Source organism: Xiphias gladius, chromosome 4 (genome assembly GCF_016859285.1).
Source record: "Xiphias gladius isolate SHS-SW01 ecotype Sanya breed wild chromosome 4, ASM1685928v1, whole genome shotgun sequence".
Classification (NCBI taxonomy): domain Eukaryota; kingdom Metazoa; phylum Chordata; class Actinopteri; order Istiophoriformes; family Xiphiidae; genus Xiphias; species Xiphias gladius.
The window spans coordinates 13,856,128-13,877,930 of NC_053403.1; the positions used below are offsets into that span (position 1 = coordinate 13,856,128).

At 39.6% G+C, this 21,803-nt stretch overlaps 1 protein-coding gene across 1 annotated transcript; it reads right to left on the minus strand.

Annotated features, from left to right (window-relative positions):
• Positions 1–346: 346 nt before the first annotated feature.
• Positions 347–21,422, minus strand: LOC120789325 (titin homolog). The gene is made up of 4 exons (XM_040125992.1): positions 20,949–21,422; positions 16,944–17,109; positions 7,050–8,311; positions 347–7,004 (listed from the first exon to the last, which is right to left on the minus strand). The coding sequence occupies exons 1-4, from the start codon at positions 21,321–21,323 to the stop codon at positions 1,329–1,331; spliced, it is 7,479 nt and encodes a 2,492-aa protein (XP_039981926.1). The 5' UTR covers positions 21,324–21,422; the 3' UTR covers positions 347–1,328.
• Between the last annotated feature and the right edge of the window lie 381 nt (positions 21,423–21,803).

The window sequence follows — 21,803 nt, forward strand, 5'->3', positions numbered from 1 at the left end:
AATTTTTTTCCAAGAATGTTGCACGTAAAGTTGCACATTTTCAAGTTCCGGATAAGTCATTTCTAAAATTTAATATTTCTTTAATTGCAAACTTTAAGTAGAGGAGGTACAAAGCCAAAGTTTATGATGTAAATGTCAGTGTCACAGTTTGGATTTTTCTGAATTTGAATTATATTTCTTACAAAAGAAAAACACAAACGATTTTAAAGTACATTTAATTTCAGAGACAATTAGTACAGTACATTCAGCAAAGGTAATAACCTCTGTACCACAGAGAATAACGTATTTTTACTGATAAACACTGTAGAACGGTCTAAAACACAGAATAGGAGAGCTTGTAATGATACATAAAACCCTGCCATGACTTTTGCTACCTTCCAGATATGTTCATGTTCATCTGCTATAGAAATCAATTAAAGCTATAATGCAGTTACCCGATGGAATTGTGAAGATGTTCACACCAATTTAATCATTATCCAGTCCTTTATATCCACACTACAATATTGTCATGAACAGTAACAGTAAGTTAATTACTCAAAATAATATACTATCAGTATTTTCTGGCTTTCCAGGAAAGTACAATATTAACTACAAAAATAATATAACTATTATTTTAAATTTTAACATCAGAACCAAATGGCCTTTAAATAATACTCTTGATTAATTAAAACATATTCAGAGACCTACTTAACCCTGCATAAAAAGGCTAAGCAGCAAAAATGGTGTAAATGTACTGCAGTAATTAGAAGAAAATCTACAGTATATATGTGCTTGCATGACATTTTTATGTCATTAATGGAAGTCGCAGATTCTGCCACAAAGCATAGTTTAACATTAGTGAACACTCATGTTCTTTCTGAGGCTCAGAGTGGGAACTACGTAACAAACAATCTATGGCTTCATAGTTCATGAAAATAAAAGCCCCATTTAGTTATATAAAACTATGCAAACCTCATCCATAATGTGTATATACATTCAAGTTTTTAAGAGTTTCCTTAAGCTTCCTTTTTCATACCAGTGTATGATCAGGAATTGTGCATGTGTTTGATCTCAACATTAGAAATGCTACAAAAAACGGTTTGTATTTCTTTAGTGCTTGTTTAACAAGAATTTAAAATCAAATTAGAAGTGACAATAATCTAGATCAATCCTTTTGCTTTCTTGATTTTTATGGCTTAAAATGACAAGAATGACTTCAGACTGCTCTGTTCTTGTAGCATCAATATTATTTGCTGTCTTCTTGTTATTTTCTACAGTAGACTCCTTATCATACCCCTGCATCTCACTCTCTATCAGTTCTCCTGAGCATTTGCAGAGTCAGAGTCAATTTAAGATGAAATCTTTTTCGAACTCTTCGACTTGAGGCTTGTAACTTCTTCTTGGCTGTTTGTTATTTCAGTCTCTGAATCTTCAACATCAGCATAAGCGCCATCCTCAGATTCTGCATTCACTTTCGTCAAAGTGTCAAACGGGATTAATGTTGTTTCCCCAGCTGCTCTGTCAGTGGCCTCTTGATTATCTGTCTTGTTTGGAGCAAAACTTTGCTCTCCATCATCAGTCTCTTCCTCTGGTTCTTCTGAATCTTCCTCTGCCTCATCTTCTCCATCAGCTGAATCTCCCTGGTTTCCACTCCAGTCTTCATTGGGTGGTTCAGTTTCCTCCTCCTCTTCTTCGGTGGCTTTGACATTGTCTTCATCATTACCATTGCTGATACATTCAGACTGTGTTACATTTGTCTCTCTCTGTCCATCATTATCTTCATTTACAACTTCCACTGGTTTGTTTTCTCTCTTTTCTTGATTGTTTTCTGATATTTCTTCCACATCCTCATCCTCATCTGGCTTCAGCTCCATCACATCATCAGGGCCTTCTGTTTCATTATTTGTCTCAGTTAAAGCATCTTCTCCATACTCTTCAGTCATGTCACCTTCTTCACATGTTTGTTCGTCTTTTTCAGGATTAGTCTCAGACTCACTGTCAGCATTATCTACAACTTCTTCATCTTCTCCAGTTAGTTGCTGTTGGTCGTCTTGTGAAGATTCATCCCCTGTGTTATCTGGGGATTCTTCCCTTCCTGTTTGAGCTTTTCCAACCTCCTCTCCTGCAGATTCACCTTCTTTTCCAGATTTTTCTCCGCCATCACTTTCAGTAATTTCATTCCCTGCCAATTCAGTTTCTCCCAAACCTTCCTCTGCTGTTTCATGTTCTTCAGTCTCATCTCCTGTTGTTGGAGCCTCTGTGAAATCTTCACCTGTTGGTCCAGACACGCTTTCACTTTCATTTTCAGCAGATTCCTCCCCTTCATTTTCAGCCTCTACAGATTCCTCTCCAGTTGTTTCATCTTCTACTAGTTCCTGGTCATGAGATTCAATTTCTTCTTCTTCAACTTGTTCTTCTTCTTTAACAAAATCTTCAGTGGCACTGCTTTCTGCATTTTTTTCAGACGGTTCCGTCTCATGTAACTCTTCAGCTGATGCCACTTCAACATGTTCTGCATCACTTAAAGTCTCATTTTCATCTGTAACCACTTTATCCTCTTCTGCAGTCTCTTCTTCTCCTATAGTTTCATCTGCGGTCTCATTTTCAGGCTTGGCTTCCGAATGCCCTTCCCCCGATTCACTATCATTTGTAACTTTTGAAGTATCCTCTTCTCCTGTGGTCTCATTTGCCTCTGTTGTTGCATCGTTTAATGATTCATTTTCATCTGTGGCCGATTCATTGTTCTCCTCCTCTGATTCACTTTCACTCAAAGCTTTGGAGCTTTCTTCTATTGTAGATTCAGGATCAGCTTCTACATTATCATGCTCTTCTACAAGTTCTTCTCCATCTTCACATGTTTCTGCTTCGGATGTTTTTGACAGTTTGTTAGCTTTGGCTGTGTTATCATTGTCCTCCGAAGTTCTGTCGTCATTTGTGGTGGTATCCATGCCTTCTGCAGAATCATCTTCACTGCTGGCAGCAGTTTCCTCTGCATCTTCAGTTGTCCCTGCTTCTACAGACTCCTCTTTGTCAGATTCATGTTCAGTTGTGTCTGCCAGATCTTTTGCTGCATTTTCCTTTTCAGCTGTGGTGGCTTTACCAGCTTCTTCCTTCATTTCATCTTCACTTGTGACAGCAATCTCATCTTCAGTTGTTGCTTTTCCAGCTGTGTCCTTGTCATCTGACTCAGACCCATCTGCATTGGCGACTGGAATCTCTTCTTCCAACGCTGCATCCTTGTCAGATTCATGTTCAGTTGTAGATGCAATATCATCATCTTCTGCTGCACTGTTATCTTCAGCTTCATCTTCACTTGTGACAGAAGCATCTTTTTCCATAGCACTTTCATCTTCAGCTGTTGTTGCTTCATCATTGTCTGCAGTTTCATCTTCATCATTAGTGCTAGCTGCCTGTTTTCCTTTATCAACCATCTCTTCTTCCACAGCCTCATCCTTGTCAGATTCATCTTCAGATGTGGGGGCCTCATCAGACTCTTTTGCAGGATATTCATCTTCAACTTTGTTAGTTTGTGCAAGCTCCTTTGATTCATCTTCACTTATGATATCCATCTCTTTTTCAGTAGCAGTCTCATCTTCAGCTGTTGCTGCTTCAGCTGGTCCCTTTGACATTTCATCACCTGTGGCGTCATTGTCCTCGGTGGTTTCATCTTCATTTATGGTGGCATCTTCTACAGAATCATCATCACTGGTGGCAGCAGACTCTTCTCCATCAATTACCATCCCTGCTTCCACAGCTTCTTCTTTGTCAGATGCATTTTCAGTTGTGGCAGCCACAGAAGTCTCGTCTTCTGGAATTTCATCTTCAGCAGTCACTTCCTGTGAATCATCTTCACTTGTGAATTCTTTTTCTACAGCCATCTCATCTTCTGTTTCTGCTTCTTCAGCTGGTTCTTCTGATAAATCACCAGCAGTGACTGTGTCATTGTTCTCATCTGCAGACTCATCTGCACTAGTGGAGGCAAGCTTTTCCTCATCACTGCCTGTTCCTTCTTCTACAGCCTCTTCTTTGTCAGATTCATGCTCACTTGTGACTGCCATAGTGATCTCTTCAGCATTTTCATCTTCAGCTGTGGTGGCTTCAGCAACCTCTTCTTTCAGTTCATCTTCACTGGTGGTATCAATCTGTTCTTCATGATCAACTGCCCCTGCTTCCACAGCTTCATCTTCGTCACATGCATGTTCAGTTAAGGCTGCCACAGCAGTCTCTTCTGCTGCAATTTCATCTTCAACAGTCTCCTCATTTAATTCATCTTCGCCTGTAACAGAAATCTCTCTTTCTCCAGCCATCTCGTCTTCTGTTGTTGCCTCTTCAGCCAGATATTTTGATGATTCATCAGCTGTGGCTGTGTCATAGTTCTCATCTGCAGATTCATCCCCACTGGTGGCAGGGATCTCCTCTTCATCATCGACTGTCCCTTCTTCCACAGCCTCATCTTTGTCAGATTCATTTTCACTAGTTGCTTCCATGGTGGTATCTGCTGCTGCATTTTTATCTTCAGCGGTATTGGCTTCAGACGCCTTCTCCTGAAGTTCATCTTCAATTATGACAGCAGTCTCATCTTCAGTTGTTGCTCCTTTTTCTGGTTCCTTTGCTGATTCATCAGCTGATGTGTCGTTTTTTTCTGCAGAATCATCTGCCCCAATAGCAAGAATCTCTTCTTCATTATCAACCATCTCTGCTTCCACAGCTTCTTCTTTGTCAGATTCATCTTTAGTTGTGTCTGCCACATCAGCCTCTCCCGCTGTATTTTCATCTTCAGCAGTGGTGGCTTCAGCAGTCTCTTCCTCACTTGAGACAGCAGTCTCTCTTTCTACAGCAATTTCATCTTCCATTTCTGCATCAGTTGCTGGTTCCTTTGACAATTCTTCAGCTGTGGCTGTGTCATCATTCTCTGCATTCATCAGTTGCTGCATTGTCAAACATCCCTTCTTTGCTTCTTCTTTGTCAGGTATGCGTTTAGTTGTGGCTACCACAATACACTCCTCGGCTGAAATTTCTTCTGCCTCTTCCTTAGACTCATCTTCACTCGTGATCATAATTTCTTTTACTATAAGAGTCTCATCTTCATCTGCTTCGTGTGGTTGTTTTGGCAATTCATCCCCTGTGGTGGTGTCTTTTCTCTCTTCAACTGCCCCCACTTCCAAAGCCTCCTCTTTGTCAGATTGGTGTTCAGTTGACATAACCACAGCAGTCTCTTCTGTTGTATTTTCATCTCTACCTTTGGTAGATTCATTAGCCTCTTCCTCTATTATATCTCCAATTGTGTCTGCTTTCTCTCTCTCTTCTTCTAAGTATTCATTTTCAGCAATAGCTGCTTCAGCTTCTACTGACTTTTCTTCGTTCTCTACCATGGATTCATCTTCACCTGTGCCTATGTCTGCACTCTCATTTTCTGTTATGCTTATTTCATCCTTATCTGCAGGAGAGGCTTTTACTGTTTCTTCAGCAACAGTCTGTTCAGCCAGTTCTTTGATGGTATCGACTTCTTCTACTTCATTGTTTTCAGACTGATCTTCTTGACCTAGATGGTGACACACATCATCTGCTTCTTTTTCATCTGCTACAACTGCAACGTCATCTTCTCTGTTATGGTGTGCTTCAACCCATTCCACTTCTCTTACAGCATTGGCAATAACTTTTTCTACAAGTGTCTCTGCTGATTTTATCCTAGTATCATTTTCAGAGTGTGATGTGCAGTTGATTGCTTGTGGATTGCCAGGATCACCGTTCTTCATCACCAGAATCCTCTTTAGGTCGAAGTCCATGACAACAGGTGCAGTATTCATAACTTCTGCAGGAAGTGGCGGCCTAGATGTCATTTTTGTCTTTGAGCATGTTTCACATGGACAGTATTCATCATTTTCACTGCGCTGGTCACTGTAAGATGTGCCTGTTGCTGAATCATCACTTTTTTCTGCTTCTGGATCAACTGATTGTTTGAGTATAATCTTCAACCTCCGTCTTCTCTCTTCCATTTGTGTTGTTGAATCACGGGACATTGCTTCTCTAGGAGGTCTTGGTAGTCCTGCTCGACCTTGAATTTTCCTCAGTTCTCTGTCTATACTGGTTTGGATTCTTTTGTGGACCTCTGTTTTAACTTCACTTATCATCATGTCAAGCTGCTCATTATCATCCAAGTTCCATCGGACTTTAAACTCTTTCATTGCATTGATATAATGTTTCATGAACTGCTTTTTTATTTTAGTTAGTAAGGTTAAGACCCAGACAGGATCAGGATCTTGAGAAATCCTTTTAGCTATCTTTTCTCTTTGAGTAAGGGGAGGACTGCCAGAACTGGTGTCCTCTTGACATTCTGCTTCATCTTCCTCTGGCACTTTTTGGCCATTGCTGTCATTTTCTGAACTCTTGTTTGAGGAGGATGGTGTTTCAGGTAGTTCTCTTGGACTATCATTGTTTCTGATTGTGTCATCTGTTGCTGGATCATCCTCTTTTTGTTTTTCCTCATACATTCCTTCTACATCTCTCTCAGATGTCCACTGAGCATGTGCTTCTGCTTCACCTTCACAGTCTTCTTGTACCTTCCCTAACAGATCTGCACTGGTATGCGGTTGAGACACAAACCCATTGACACCATCACTACTCTTCCCAGAGCCGGTGGAGCCACTGTTGACATCCACACCAGAGGATGACGTATGATTGAACTCATCATCCACCGAATGGTGATCATCCTTCTTTAATACATGTTCATTTTCTTGAGGATCACAAAGCCAAAGAGATTTAAGAATATTCATTAGCTCTTGGTATCTTTCATCCTTTTCATTTGCATTTTTAGGATCATGGTCTATTAGCTGCAACTTCACAAGGCAATCCAAAAGACCTCTAGCTGAAGTGCTTAGTTTACGTCCATACACTGGAGAAATTTCTGGTAAACTGTTACATCTGTCAGGCTTTGGATTTAAAAGTACTTTCATCACCTGTACAGAAGAGTGGAATATTTTTGAGGCATTGTCTCTCTCGGCACGGGTATTATCTGCGTTTGGTACCTCTGTGCTTGTTTGGCAGTCATTATCAGGGACACTGCTCATCACAACTCCTTCATTTGTGTCTTTTGTATTCTCAGCTGCAGAGTCATTATTTTTTTCACTATCTTCCGTTATATTAATTTCCTCTGTTTTGTGGCCATTTTTCTGTCCATCACAGTTTTCATTGAGTTCCTCCATGCCATACATATTTCCATCTGTTGGTATGGTTCTCAACCATTCGTTTACAACCTCAGTAGGGGATGCATTTGGTAGCCTAGATGGGACCAGCTCAAGGTCATCAGCATCTTCTGTGGTCTTCCGTCTGCATTTGCTTCTTTTGTCACTTTTGTTATCCCCGACACTTCTATCACTCCCTGTAGACTCCAGTGGACCTTTTGTTATCCTCTTAGATACATTGGAGTTTGATTCGCCGGTAGTTTGAGTCTCACACATCTCTTTGACAATATCTGAACTGGACAGAGTCTGTGACAAATCACTTTCATTTGACTCTGTGTGACAAATCACATGATGTTTATTTCTTTTTGGTTGATGTGCATTCTGACAGGTTTCTAACGCTGCAGAATTTGCAACAGATTTTGATTTCGCAATAACCTCTGCAGTTGCATTTTTTGTGTCTTGCCTGCTTGACTTGCTTGTCTTAGAGTGACTACTCCTCTTATCAATTGTACCTTCTTGTTTCTCTTCCTCATTCATACTATATGTGGGTTTACTCTCGACTTCAGGATTCACAACTTCTCCTGCATCTATTGGAGAATCACTGGTCTTCTCATCAGCAGGAACATCAATGGCTGTGGACATTTTTAATTCCTCTTTATTTTCCAAATCTTCATCTGTCAAAATATTAGTTATTTTGGATTTTCTGGATTTCACGGACAGATTGGACTTGACAGATAAAGAACTTTGTGGCCGCCCTTCACTTTTCTTTTGTTTAACCAGAGATGTTGTTGACTTTTTTGAGCGTGCTGAAACCTTAGACTTTGATGATATGGGTGTAGGGGCTCTGTCTTCAGTTTCCTCAACTGTCACAGAAGGGACTTCAGACCTGCTTAACATTTCAGATCGATTTGATTTTGTAGACACAGGGCTAAGTGTTCTCTCCATCTTTTCCTTAGTATTTTCATCAGCAGTAACATCAGAGACTTTTGATTTTTTTGATCTCACTGACATAGTTGACTTTGCTGACATGGCACTTGGTGCTCTCACTGATTTGTCTTCACCATTTCCTTCATTAGGAACGTCAGAACTTTCCATAGCAGAAATTTCATCCACTATTAATTTGTTTGATTTTGTTGAATTATTTGATTTCACTGATGTGGTTGACATGGCACTATGTGTTCTTTCGTCAGCCTCTTCATCATGTGCAGTCCTTTCACTACAGGTATTTCCAGACATGTTGGACTTCATGGTTCTTGCAGAAGTGTTTGACTTCACTGACAAAGCACTCGATGTCCTCTCTGTTCGAGCTTCCTCTTCAGTATGTGTTTCAGTTGTCTGTTCAGAAACTTTTGATTTCCTTGACCTCAGAGATAGATTTGACTTTGATGATTTAATTGACATAGCTCTTTGTGTTTTCTCTTCAGTGTCCTCACAATTAGCTGCATCATCTTCAGCTGAAATTTCAGTGGTTTTTGAAGGACTTGATTTTCCAGTAGACTTTAAAGATTTATTTGACATGACACTTTGTGCCCTCTTTTCAGCTTCATTTCCAGCATCTTCTTCATTGTTTACATTTTCAGGGCAGTGAGAAGCTTTTGATTTTGTAGATATTGATGTCACATTTGACTTCACTGATTTGGCCGACATTGAGCTCATTGCTCTCTTCTCAGTGTCTTCTTCAGTGTCAGTAATGTTAGCACCGCCTTCATCAGGAACCTCAGAAGCTTTTGATTTCTTTGATACTGCTGTAACATTTGACTGTCCTGACTTTGCTGATTTGATGGAAGTACTGCTTGGTGTTCGCTCCATATTCTCATCATTAGAGGCTTTTGATTTACTAGACCTTGACTCACTAGAAATATTTGACTGACTTGATTTGACAGATCTGGCTGATTTAGCTGATAGGGAGCTTAGTGGTCTTTGTAAAGTTTCCTCATCACTTCCAGTGTTTTCTTCTGAGCGAACTTCACATGCTGTTGTATTTCTTGATGATGCAGAAATATTTAATTTGGTTGAGTTGGCTGACATTTTGCTGGGTGATCCCTCCTCAGTTTCTGTGGCATTCTCTTCATCATGATTGTCAGCAGAAGCCTGAGAAACTTTTGCAGATATCCCTGAAGCATTTGACTTTGCTGACATTGCACTTGGTGCTCGGTCTACAATTTCTTCAGCATTTGCACTGTTTTCTGTTAAAGTCACAGATTTGACAGTAACACTTGATTTAAATGATTTTGCTGACATGCATCTTGGTTCTCTCTCTGTTTTTTCCTCTTCAGCACTTCCTTCACATGGAAATCTACCTTTTGATATCTGAGACAGTGTTGAGGTATTTGACTTTGCAGATCTTTCTGACATAGCACTAGCTACCCTCTCTACAGGTTTGTCACGTTCCTCAACATTTTCTTCAGTTGGCACATCTGAGACTTTTGATTTACTTGATTTTACAGACATGGCTGACTGTGTGGATTTGGCTGACATGCTGCTTGCTGCTCTTACTTCCATTTTCTCTTTGTCATTTTCCTCATTGCAGCCCTCAAAGCTTCCCTTAGCTGAGACATCATAACATTTTGACTTTTTTGATCTAGCAGAAATATTGGACTTGATTGACTGCGCTGACATTGAACTCACTCTTCCTTCGTTCTCTGCATCAGCAATTTCAGTGCTGTGTTCAGAAAGGACATCAGAAGTTTTTGATTTCTTAGATATTTCAGAAACATTTGACTTTGCCGATTTTGCTGATTTGACTGACATATTGCTTGAAGCTCTTTCCACATGATCAGAATCATAAGCATTTTCTCCTGACTTAGTTGAGTTTTCCGAAATAGTTGACTTTGCAGACATCACACTCTCTGCTCTGTTTTGAACTCCTTCATTATCATTTCTCTCCTCAGGATTATTAGTATCAGGAGGAACTGTAGAAGCATTTGATTTCAGAGATACTGTAGAAGTATGTGACCTAGGTCTTGCAATGCTTTCTGCAGTTGGAACATCAGCTGAGCATTTTGACCTAATTGATCTTGCAGAAACATTTGACTTGACTGAATGGACTGACATGGAACTTACTGATCTGCTTTCATTTTGCTCCTCTTCAGTTACTTTTTGAGGAGTATCAGCATTTTGGTTAGACAGAATATCAGAAGCTTTTGATTTTTTAGATTCTGCTGAAACATTTGACTTGGCTGATTTCGCTGATCTTACGGACATATTGCTGGGAGCTCTCTCTTCATGTTCTTCGTGATCAGATGTATTTTCTTCAGCTTGAACATCCTGTCCTTTTGATACTGTGGATTTGGCTGACATTACACTCTGTGCTCTGTCTTGATTTTCCTCTTCATCATCTCCTTCATCAGGAATGCCAGTAATTTTGGCAGAACAAATTTCAGAAGCAGTTGATTTGACAGATTTTGTGGAAGCATATGACTTTGCTGATTTAACTGACAAAGGACTTGGTGCTCTCTCTGCAGACTTAACAGACCTTTCAGAAACGTGTGACTGGACTGATCTGACTGACATGCTACTTGCTGCTCTTTCTTCAATTTGCTTTTTGTCAGTTTCCTCATCAGATGTCTCAGAGTGTTTTTTAATTGGAACATCAGCAGAAGATTTTGACTTATTTGATCTAGCAGAAATATTTGACCGGACTGATACTGGACTCAATGCTCTCCATTCATTCTCCGCAGGATTGTCAACACCATCTTCTAAGCAAACATCAGAAACTTTGGATATTTTAGATGTTGTAGAAGTTTTTGACTTTGATGATTTTCCGGATCTGACTGATAAATTGCTTGGAGCTCTCTCTTCGTGCTCCTTGTGATCAGATGTATTTTCCTCAGCTGGACCATCCTGTCCTTTTGACTTTGTAGATTTTGCAGAAATGTTTGACTTTGAAGTTTTCACTGACATTGCACTCTGTGCTCTCTCTTGAGTTTCCTCTTCACCATCCCCTTCATCAGGAATGCCAGTAGTTTTGCCAGAACAAATTTCAGAAGCATTCGATTTAAAAGATTTTGTAGAACCACGCGAATTTGCTGACTTAACTGACAAAGCACTTGGTGCTCTCTCTGCAGACTTCCAAGATACTTCAGAAAAACGAGACTGGACTGATTTAGCTGACACACTGCTTGCTGCTCTTTCTTCAGTATGCTCTTCATCCTCGTCTTCATCAGATGCCTCAGAGCGTTCTCTAGCTGGAGCATCAACAGAACATTTTGACTTATTTGATGTAGCAGAAATATTTGACTGGGCTGACATTGAGCTCGTTGCTCTCCCTTCACTCTCCTCGTCAACAAGTCCTTCTTTAGTATTGTCAGCATCATCCTCCAAGGGAACTTCAGAAACTTCTGATCTTTTAGATATTATAGAAACATTTGACTTTGCTGATTTCACTGATCTGAAAGACAACTTACTTGAAGCTCTCTCTTCATGTTCCTCATGATCAGATGTATTTTCTTCAGCTTGACCATCCTGTCCTTTTGATACTGTGGATTTGGCTGACATTACACTCTGTGCTCTGTCTTGATTTTCCTCTTCATCATCTCCATCATCAGGAATGCCAGTAATTTTGGCAGAACAAATTTCAGAAGCAGTTGATTTGACAGATTTTGTGGAAGCATATGACTTTGCTGATTTAACTGACAAAGGACTTGGTGCTCTCATGGCAGACTTACTAGACCTTTCAGAAACATGTGACTGGACTGATCTGACTGACATGCTACTTGCTGCTCTTTCTTCAATTTGCTTTTTGTTATTTCCTCATCAGATGTCTCAGAGTGTTTTTTAATTGGAACATCAGCAGAAGATTTTGACTTATTTGATCTAGCAGAAATATTTGACCGGACTGATACTGGACTCAATGCTCTCCATTCATTCTCCGCAGGATTGTCAACACCATCTTCTAAGCAAACATCAGAAACTTTGGATATTTTAGATGTTGTAGAAGTTTTTGACTTTGATGATTTTCCGGATCTGACTGATAAATTGCTTGGAGCTCTCTCTTCGTGCTCCTTGTGATCAGATATATTTTCCTCAGCTGGACCATCCTGTCCTTTTGACTTTGTAGATTTTGCAGAAATGTTTGACTTTGAAGTTTTCACTGACATTGCACTCTGTGCTCTCTCTTGAGTTTCCTCTTCACCATCCCCTTCATCAGGAATGCCAGTAGTTTTGCCAGAACAAATTTCAGAAGCATTCGATTTAAAAGATTTTGTAGAACCACGCGAATTTGCTGACTTAACTGACAAAGCACTTGGTGCTCTCTCTGCAGACTTCCAAGATACTTCAGAAAAACGAGACTGGACTGATTTAGCTGACACACTGCTTGCTGCTCTTTCTTCAGTATGCTCTTCATCCTCGTCTTCATCAGATGCCTCAGAGCGTTCTCTAGCTGGAGCATCAACAGAACATTTTGACTTATTTGATGTAGCAGAAATATTTGACTGGGCTGACATTGAGCTCGTTGCTCTCCCTTCACTCTCCTCGTCAACAAGTCCTTCTTTAGTATTGTCAGCATCATCCTCCAAGGGAACTTCAGAAACTTCTGATCTTTTAGATATTATAGAAACATTTGACTTTGCTGATTTCACTGATCTGAAAGACAACTTACTTGAAGCTCTCTCTCCATGTTCCTCATGATCAGATATATTTTCTTCAGCTGGACCATCCTGTCCTTTTGATATTGTGGATTTGGTTGACATTGTACTCTGTGCTCTCTCTTGAATTACCTCTTCATCATCGCCATCATCATGAATGCCAGTAGTTTTGGGACAATGAAGTTCAGAAGCAGTTGATTTAATAGATTTTGTAGAAGCGTGTGACTTTGCTGATTTCACTGAGAAAGCACTAGGTGCCCTCATGGCAGACTTACTAGACCTTTCAGAAACATGTGATTGGACTGATTTAGCTGACATGCTGCTTTCTGCTCTTTCTTCAGTTTGCTCTTTGTTATTTCCTTCATCAGGGCTCTCAAAGCCTTCTTCAGCCGGACCATGAGCAGAACATTTTGACTTTTGTGATCTTGCAGAAATGCTTGACTCAAATGACTGGGCTGACATTGCTCTCCCTTCAGTCTCCCCATTTTCTTCAGAGGCATCACCACAGTTTTCAGAAGGAATTGCAGAACCTCTTGATTTCTTGGATATTGCTGAAGCATTTGACTTTGCAGATTTAGCAGATGTATATGACATATTGCTTGGAGCCCTTCCTTCATGGTCTGTATGACCTGCACTATTTTCTTCAGCTGAAACATCACTGGGCTTTGACCCTGTTGATTTGGCAGATTTGCCTGACACATTGGAGTGTGCTGATTTCACTGACAGTGCACTAGGTCCCCTCTCTTCCTCATATTTAGTAAAATTTTCTCTCTCTGAATCGTCACAGCATTTTGACTGACTTGATCTTGCTGAAATGTTTGACTTGGCTGATTTATCTGACATGGAGCTTGCTGATCGCTCACTGTTTTCCTGTGCAGCATCCCCTTCATCACAAATATTTCCATTATGTTTAGGAAGAGCCTGAGAAGCTTTTGACTTTGTAGATACTGCAGAGACATTTGACTCTGCAGATTTTGCTGATATTGCACTCAGGGCTCTTTCTGTAATGGCCTCATCATTGTTTTCCTCATATCTATCTTTAGAGGCTTTTGACTTGCTGGATATCGCAGATGATTTTGACTTGATTGATATTTCTGACATGGCGCTAGATGCTCTCTCGTCAGCTTCATCATGTTTGACATTATTTTCCTCAGCTAAGACACTGGAGGAGTTTGGTGTTTCCTCAGCCTCATCATTGCAGCTTGCTGCTCTTTCTTCAGTTTGTAGTACATAATTTTTGTCCTCATGATTGTCATCACTTTCTCTGTTAGGAACTTCAGACGATTTAGATTTGCTAGATTTTGCAGAAATATTTGACTTCATCGACTTTGTTGATTTAACTGATATAGTGCTTTGTGCTCTCCCTTCAGATGCATTACTCTTAGCTGACATAGCACTAGTTGCTCTCTCCAGTGGTACTTCTACATCTTCAGCATTTACTTTACTCATTTCGTCACAGCCCCTTGACCTTCTAGATGTTGATGATACATTTGACTTGATAGACCTAGCAGACATTGCACTCAGTGCTCTTTCACTTTCTTTATTTTCCGCCCGTTTTTCTGCAGCTGAAAGATCAGACACCATTGATTGTTCAGATACATTTGATTTTTCTGACATGGTGCTAGGTGCTCTATGTTGATTTTCCTCCAAATTTATAACTTCGTGTTCATCTGCATATTTAGGACCTTTGGAGGTTCTAGTTTTTCTGGACCTTGTAGATACATTTGACTTCGTGGATTTTACTGACAATTTACTTGGAGCTCTCTCCATAGTTTCCACTACCTCCTCCTCACAGTCAGCTTTAATTGAGGACACTCCTGACAAAGCACTAAGTGTTCTTGCATCTGTATTTTGCACTTCCTTAGTATTTTGTTGAACCTCAATTTCAGAAGTTTTAGACTTTGCTGATTTTGCTGACATGGCACTGGATGCTCTCTCTGGGGTATCTTCCATAGCATTTTCTTCGTCTTGAAGCATAGATGCTTTTGAAAGTGTAGATCTTGCAGAGGTATTTGATTTGGATGACATGACACTTGGCACTCTCTCTTGATCTTCTCCAGCCTCCTCAGCTTCCTCTTCTTCCTCAAAATTTTCATCACCATCTTTTGACTTTAATGACACGGGAGAATGTACACTTCCTTCAGAGTTGTCCTCTGAATTTATTTTAGGTGGAGCTTCAGAAATTCTTGATGTTTTAGATTTTTCAGAAACATTTGAGTTCTCTGACATTGCGCTCTGTGCTCTCTCTCCAGTTTCATTCTCATCTTCTTTAGCCGGGTTTTGAATGCTTTTCTCTGCAGATGCTTCTGATGTTTCTAATTTTAATTCTGCAGAGGCGTGTGATGAGGCTGACATGGCACTACGTGTCCGTTGCTCAGTTTCCTCCTCATCTTGTTCTGTGTCTGGGAGAGAAGAGACTCTTGATCCCTTTGATTTAATAGAGGCTTTGGATTTTGAAGACATGGAACTTAATGCTCTTCCTTCATTAACATCCTCCTCTGATTTATGTTGTTCAGCTACCACTTCTGACTTCATTGATTTTTCAGATTTAGAGGATTTAACAGACATGCTGCTTAAAGGTCTTACTTGTGTTTCTTTGTCATCATGTGATTTGGATTTTGTTGAGGCATTGGATTGAACTGACACGGCACTTTTGGATCTTTTCTCCTCTACATCTTCACACTCCGTATCCTGTATTTCTTCAGACTTATTTGATCTGCCAGAGGCATTTGATGCAACAGACATGGCACTTGATTGATATCTTTGTATCTCACCTTCTTCTGCAGCTTGGGTCTTGAGTTGTCCTTTAGTGTCATTCTCAGAAACATCTGGTACTCCGCAGTGACAAGTGTGGGAAGTTTTTGATTTTCTTGACTTTCTAGAGTGTACTGAAGCATCGGATGCTCTGTCTGTAGGGCTCGGAGATGAATGTTGCATTGGTGATCCTTCTAGCACTGCACTTCCAGTGGTCTCTTCCCTTTCAGGTTTAGTATTCTGAGTAGATCCTATTGATGCACTTGGTGCGACATTATCATCCTCTTCATTTTGATCCTCCCCATGATCTTTTAATATTTGTGAGGAAGTACTAAGAGCAGATCCTGTTCGTTCTTCTTGCTCTGATGTTTTAACCTGATCATTTTGGGAACTGTCAGCACACACCTCACAGTTGTCCAGTGTGGGGGATTGCATATTGCACTTTGGCGAGCAAGTCCCACTCCTGATGGTGCAATACTCTACAGTTTCAGCTGCTTCAACAGTCTGCTTCACACACATTTCTTTCTCTACCACTTGTTCTGTATGCTCTTCGCTTGATCTAGACATAGTTTGCCTTGCAACCACTGTCTTTCTAGAGACCATTGTATGTGAGGAGGCACTCGAGCTGGATGTTCGAATGCTGCTACTTGCTCCGTGTGTCCCTTGAACATTTTTCCGGATGTCATAATCATGGCAGTAACTGCAGCAGTGAGGACAGTGAGGTTCCTCTGTATGTCTTTGATAGCGCCTGGTGATGTAACCCTCATCTTGCTCACCAGCAGAAATGTTTTCAGATTCTGAATAGCTTCTATCACTAACCTGTGCAAAACAGGGGTTATTGTGTGCTTGGAGGTACTCACAGGTCCTGCCTGTTGCCTTTTTTACTTCTGTTGACCAATGTAGTGTTTCATCATTTTGTAGCCGGAAGCGGACTTTCATTTTCATAGATAAACTGCCATCCTTATTAACACGAACCTGTTTCTCTATATCATCATCTCTCATTCCATCACCACTTGGTGGGCAGGAATCTACATTATCTGGAGAGTCAGTTCCATCCGGTAATGACTTGTCAGATGACACAGACTGCCTGTTAAATCTGTTGTCAGATTCCAGTTTTGGATTGATGACACTTTTCTTTGTTGGAAGTCCTTGGTTTACCATCAAGTCAGGAATAGCGACAGGAAAAAACAAAAACAAAAATAGATGGAATTAGGTCTCTTTTGCTCATGGTGTACAATACAGTTACAAAGGATAAGTAGCACTTAATTTTACGATAGAATTACTTGGTATCAATGACTTGGAATATAAAAAATAAGAAAAAAGATCATATTACTGGGGTCGGAGTCAATACTAAGGCTTTTAATACCTTAATAATGTAAAGAATATTGTATCAAGAAATTGTGTCAGAAATACGGTCTTGACAATAAACCATTTCTCCTACCCTCATGTCCTCTAGTGCAGCCATGGTAGCGTGACCTAACACTCAGCTTTGGAAGTTTGTCATCAGATGTTTTCCTAAAATTCTCCACAATGGAAGGATGAGAAGGCTCACGTCCCACACACACAAGGACACTGGGGCACTGCATGAGACTCTGAACATTGTCAACCTGAAACAGAAGAACAGAAATTAGTAAAGAGTGAGTTTTTTGACTGAATAAAGTTTTTACCAAAATAAAAGAAATAAGTTGACGAGTTACAGCGTGTTTGATTTCAAGCATTTTGGATTAAATGCCTTGGACATGACATTATTTGAAGTAGATTAGGAATTTTTCCAGGTGAATTTCTGTCTGATGTTGTTGTGATATAAAATTGCAATTAAAGATGCGCCCAACCACTCATTATATTTAATGCATGAGAGGTATTCTCTTTATCACAGAGAAAAAATTGTTTTTTCTTTTGGCTGTCAGCCCTTGTCAATCTTTCTAGGCACTGTGAGCAAACCGAATGTAGAACACTAAGGAAGTAGAATGAGGCGTATCTAGTGCAGTGTTTCACAGCCTTAGCACCTACTACCTGTAATGTTCCTATTTATACAGGACGTCTGTTCTTCTGTCAGGCTCACCAGGCTGCTGCGTTTATGGGAACAACATATTTACTGGTGCGTTTGTGTTTCCTATATAGTATAAGATATGCCATTGGGCGGTAATTTTTTTACCCCTATAGCTAAGTGCATAGTTATGAAACTTTGGTCATAGTGAGGGTTAAATTCTGCCATATTGGTGAGCAGCAAAGCCTGTCCTTTATTGTGGCTTGCATTTCACCAAGATTAGAGCTTCTGTAGCCACTTTCCATATCAGTTTTTTATTACTGAAATAGCAACAATTGGGGTTTATATTTTGATTATTTTTTAATATTAAAAGTGTCCAATAACCAAGTCTTGAAACTAATGTGTTAGTCTGATGTTAGTTTGTAGTCATGTTTTTAGTAAAGGTCTGTTCTTTTACCAAACACATAGGAATATATACCAACTAGGAAATATTCACAGGAAAACATTTAAGAAACAAGTGTTATGATGAGAATATTTTAATTGGGTCAAGGCATTTTCCCCTAATTTGTGCAACTGAGGGCTCTAAATCCCTGTAAAAGAAGGCTCTGAGTTAAGCAGTGAGCCAAGACCAGATAAATACCCTAATCCAGGATGAACTCTGGGAAACTGCGCCAGATGACAGTGCATTCTTGCTGCCATTGTCACTCTTAAGAGCGGTTTGTATTGCTCAGCAGTAATGCATGCTTGCTGAGTGTGTGAAAGTAGCCGACTAAATGCTACAGACAAGCAAACACAGTGGTCTGGAAATTGTAATCCATTAATAGAGCATAACTATATTCAGTTATTTTGCTTTAGGATACCTCGTACTCCTAAAATTTATGATGTAAACGAAAACACAAAGTCTCTTTATGTATGAAAGTGTTGCAAGGTTATCAACAAAAGTGGATGGCTAACATCATGCAGGCTAATTTTTATTTTCATCATCATCATCATCATCATCATCATCATCACCATAGTCACCACCACAGTGGTGGGAATTAAAATATAAATCTTCTCTCTTACAGGTGATTATCCTGAATGGCTGAATGCTAATCTAGTGGGTGAATGTGTACTGACCTGTTTTCCCTAGCATCTCCATACATTGGTCTAATAAAAGAAGCTACTGTATTTTGCTTCCTTACTGATAAACACACGTTGCCATCTGATAAAAACCATGTACTGTATCGCCAAGTTTGGTGATTTTTACTTATTTTAGACTTCAAAAGGGGCATGTCATCTTAAATTTTGGGATTACACTTTTTGTGTTAATTATACACATATATTCATTGGTTGTTTGGATATGTTATGTTTTTTTTTTTTTTTTTCCCGGACTGTGACAATAATGCAGTTAATTACTTCTCCATATTAAATCAACATGTATGTATAATTTCTATTGCATATTTTTATTCTTTATGTGGTGAAGTAGTCCTCAAAGCAAATGAAATGTATATAATACTGCTATTCCTATTTTTTTTTTATTTATGTAAGTGTGCGTTCACATTTTCATGACACTCAATACTGAATACTGGTGCTTCTGTTCTTTAGTGACAGCTATGAAACTCTGAAACAAAACATGTAGACTAAAATATTGAGTTTTGTTGATTTTTTTGCTTATGAGCAGTCAGTTTTGATGACGGTGCAGTTTTGAATATAAAATCCACTGTTGGTAAAGGCAGATAAATGGCTTCATCCACGGTCACACAAAGCCCAGGTGAAGATAATTAATTACCACTGTGGAAGACACATTTCTGAGACACCTCTGGTGTCAAACTAGGGGAGTGGAATTTCAACATTGACCCGTTTCTCCTCTCTCATAAATAGCTCTGATTTGACCAAGATTAATGGGGTTTTAAAAATGTGTGTAAGGGAATATCCTTGTTTCATTCCCTCATGCACCCACTCAGATATTCTAAGAGTGTATTTATTGTGTACATGTCTAAAAATTGCACACATCTAGTTGCAGTGGTGTTTCCTCCTAAAGGAAATTACCATAAAAGACACTAACGAGTCAAACACAAAGAAATGGAAAATCATATGGATCTGGATGCTAACAAATAACAATCAGGTGTTGGATGTTTCTGTACATTTCATTTGGGATTTTAGAGCACACGGTAGACTTTACTGTTCCAGAAATGCTTTTGCCCAGTATGGAATAGTTACTTACAAATGGCAAAGATTTTACAAGTAGTTAAAAAATCCAATGTCCTTATTTATCTCCATGGCAAAGGATGCAGTATTCTGATTCAAATCCATTTTTATATTTAGTGTATAGAGGAAGTGTATTTTTTTCAATGTAGAGCCAGAAATTAAGTACACATAATACTTTTTATATGAAATTGTATGTATATTATGAAAATACATCCAAGACAAAATGACATTAAAAGATGTGAAACAAAATGTGAGATACTAATAATCATAATCCAATTATGTAAACCATTAAAAGGTTATTAGTAGTAGTATTGTGATCATTTCACCGTTCCGTTTTATTTATTAACTTAACAGTTATGTCTTTGACATTGATGTTCTGCACTCCATGCTGCCCTTTGTTCATGTTTAACAAGCTACAATACCATATTGAAAGTTTGAAATATAATAGTACACACCTTAACTTAATTTGTAAAAATATGGCAAATGAAGTGTTATTTTTGATAAGGTTTCAAAATGTAATGTCAAAAAAATACTTTTTGAAATTACATGTTTGCAGTAGGGCTGATAATTGACAAAGCTCTCGAATAGGATTTAGAAGGGAATCAATCCTGTCACTATAGACCTCTCTTTCACTTTGGTTTTCAGTCTCAGGCAATAACCGCAATGTGTAACAAAGCTTTACCCCAGCATACTTTTTAGGGAAGTTTAAAGCTAAAGTAATATAGACAAACTCCTAGTACTTATAGTTCATTAAAGATTCTGCCTTCCTTTTATTTTCATTAAAACACAAGGGAAGTATTTACATAGGGTCAAGCACATAAAAAATGTCCTCTTGGTAAAACAAGCTTCCTGAGCACATAACTGAACTAGAATGGCATTCAGTAGAGTGCATACCTCCACCAAGGCCAAATAATGACGAAAATGTCTGGCAATGTTAAGGAAAGTAATTAAACAAATTCTTGGATCCGCCCCTTTAACCGGATCTCCCCCTAAATTGAATGGGTTCTTCCCTGGCCCATGCCCCATCCCTCCACCAAGTTTGGTGCAAATCAGTTCAGTAGTTTTTGCTTAATCCTGCTGACAAATAAACAAACAAACCAACAGACAGACACAGGTAAAAATATAAGCTCCTTGGTGCGGGTAATAAAATGTCATACAATCCCCGTTCTCCCAAACGCTCTGCAGGTTATGTAAGAGTATCAAGGAAAAAAGAACATGAAAACTAAACACATCTCTACATAATGTTCTAGTTCTAGGTGTTTATGACCTCACCTTGCTGCCCTCCAGAGTGTAGAGCTTCCTGATGTGGCACTGCATGAGCTCAGAAACTTCCTCTAAGAAAAGCCCAAAACTGCGTAGACCCCTGCGGTGCAAGATGATGGTCCTCCTGAACGAGGGGTCGCTGTTCTTCACCAGCGTTACCCTCTTATTGTATCTGTGATGATGAATGCGTCGGTCGTGGCCTGAATGCGGCTCCTCAGGCCTGGCTGGCCTCCCAAGAACAAACTGATGTGGATGATGGTGGTGATATGGTGTGTGAGCGTGATACAGAGGTAAAACCTGCGTCTCTAATGCTTCCAGGCCCTGGGCATGTCTGTACTCAGAGCAAAGGTAGCATTCTTCCAGAGCTTCATGATGGGCCACCATGCCATGTTGAGGGATCCTAGGGAGGCGGCTGGTGTGATGACTGACGGGCAGAGAAGACTTGTGGAAGCCTTCATCTCCTAAAGCATTGAAACACTGAAAGTTGCGTTTGTGGGAGGACATTCTGGATGGTAGCCTCTCTGCTCTGGATGAAAGATGGTCTCACATGAGTAGATGAAGCGGGCGGTGACTGGGAGTTGTCATACTTCTCCTGAGTTGCCTAGGGGAAGGTAATGCACAGCACATCTGCATGGCTCCCACTCATCCCAGGCTGAAAGACAATATAAAACGAGGTGAAAAAAGTAGAGCAGGTTAAAGGGAAAACAAAGAGAGAACATTGTTGTTATTTACATGTATTTCAGCATGAGTTATCACTTAAATGCTTGAATCAAAGACAAAAGAAACAAAAACATGGCAGAAATTCCTGTTTTCTTTACATGCAACTTTATATCCTTCGCTAACCTGCAGGCAGTCAGTCAACCT

Coding starts and splice junctions, on each gene's coding strand:
- LOC120789325 (XM_040125992.1), bottom strand. CDS start 21,323: ATGGTGGCCCATCATGAAGCTCTGGAAGAATGCTACCTTTGCTCTGAG. Junction 8,312..16,943: donor CTGCACTAGAGGACATGAGG/GTAGGAGAAATG, acceptor CAACCACATCAG/TGAAATCAAATAATTCAACA. Junction 7,005..7,049: donor AAGACACAAATGAAGGAGTT/GTGATGAGCAGT, acceptor ACAAGCACAGAG/GTACCAAACGCAGATAATAC.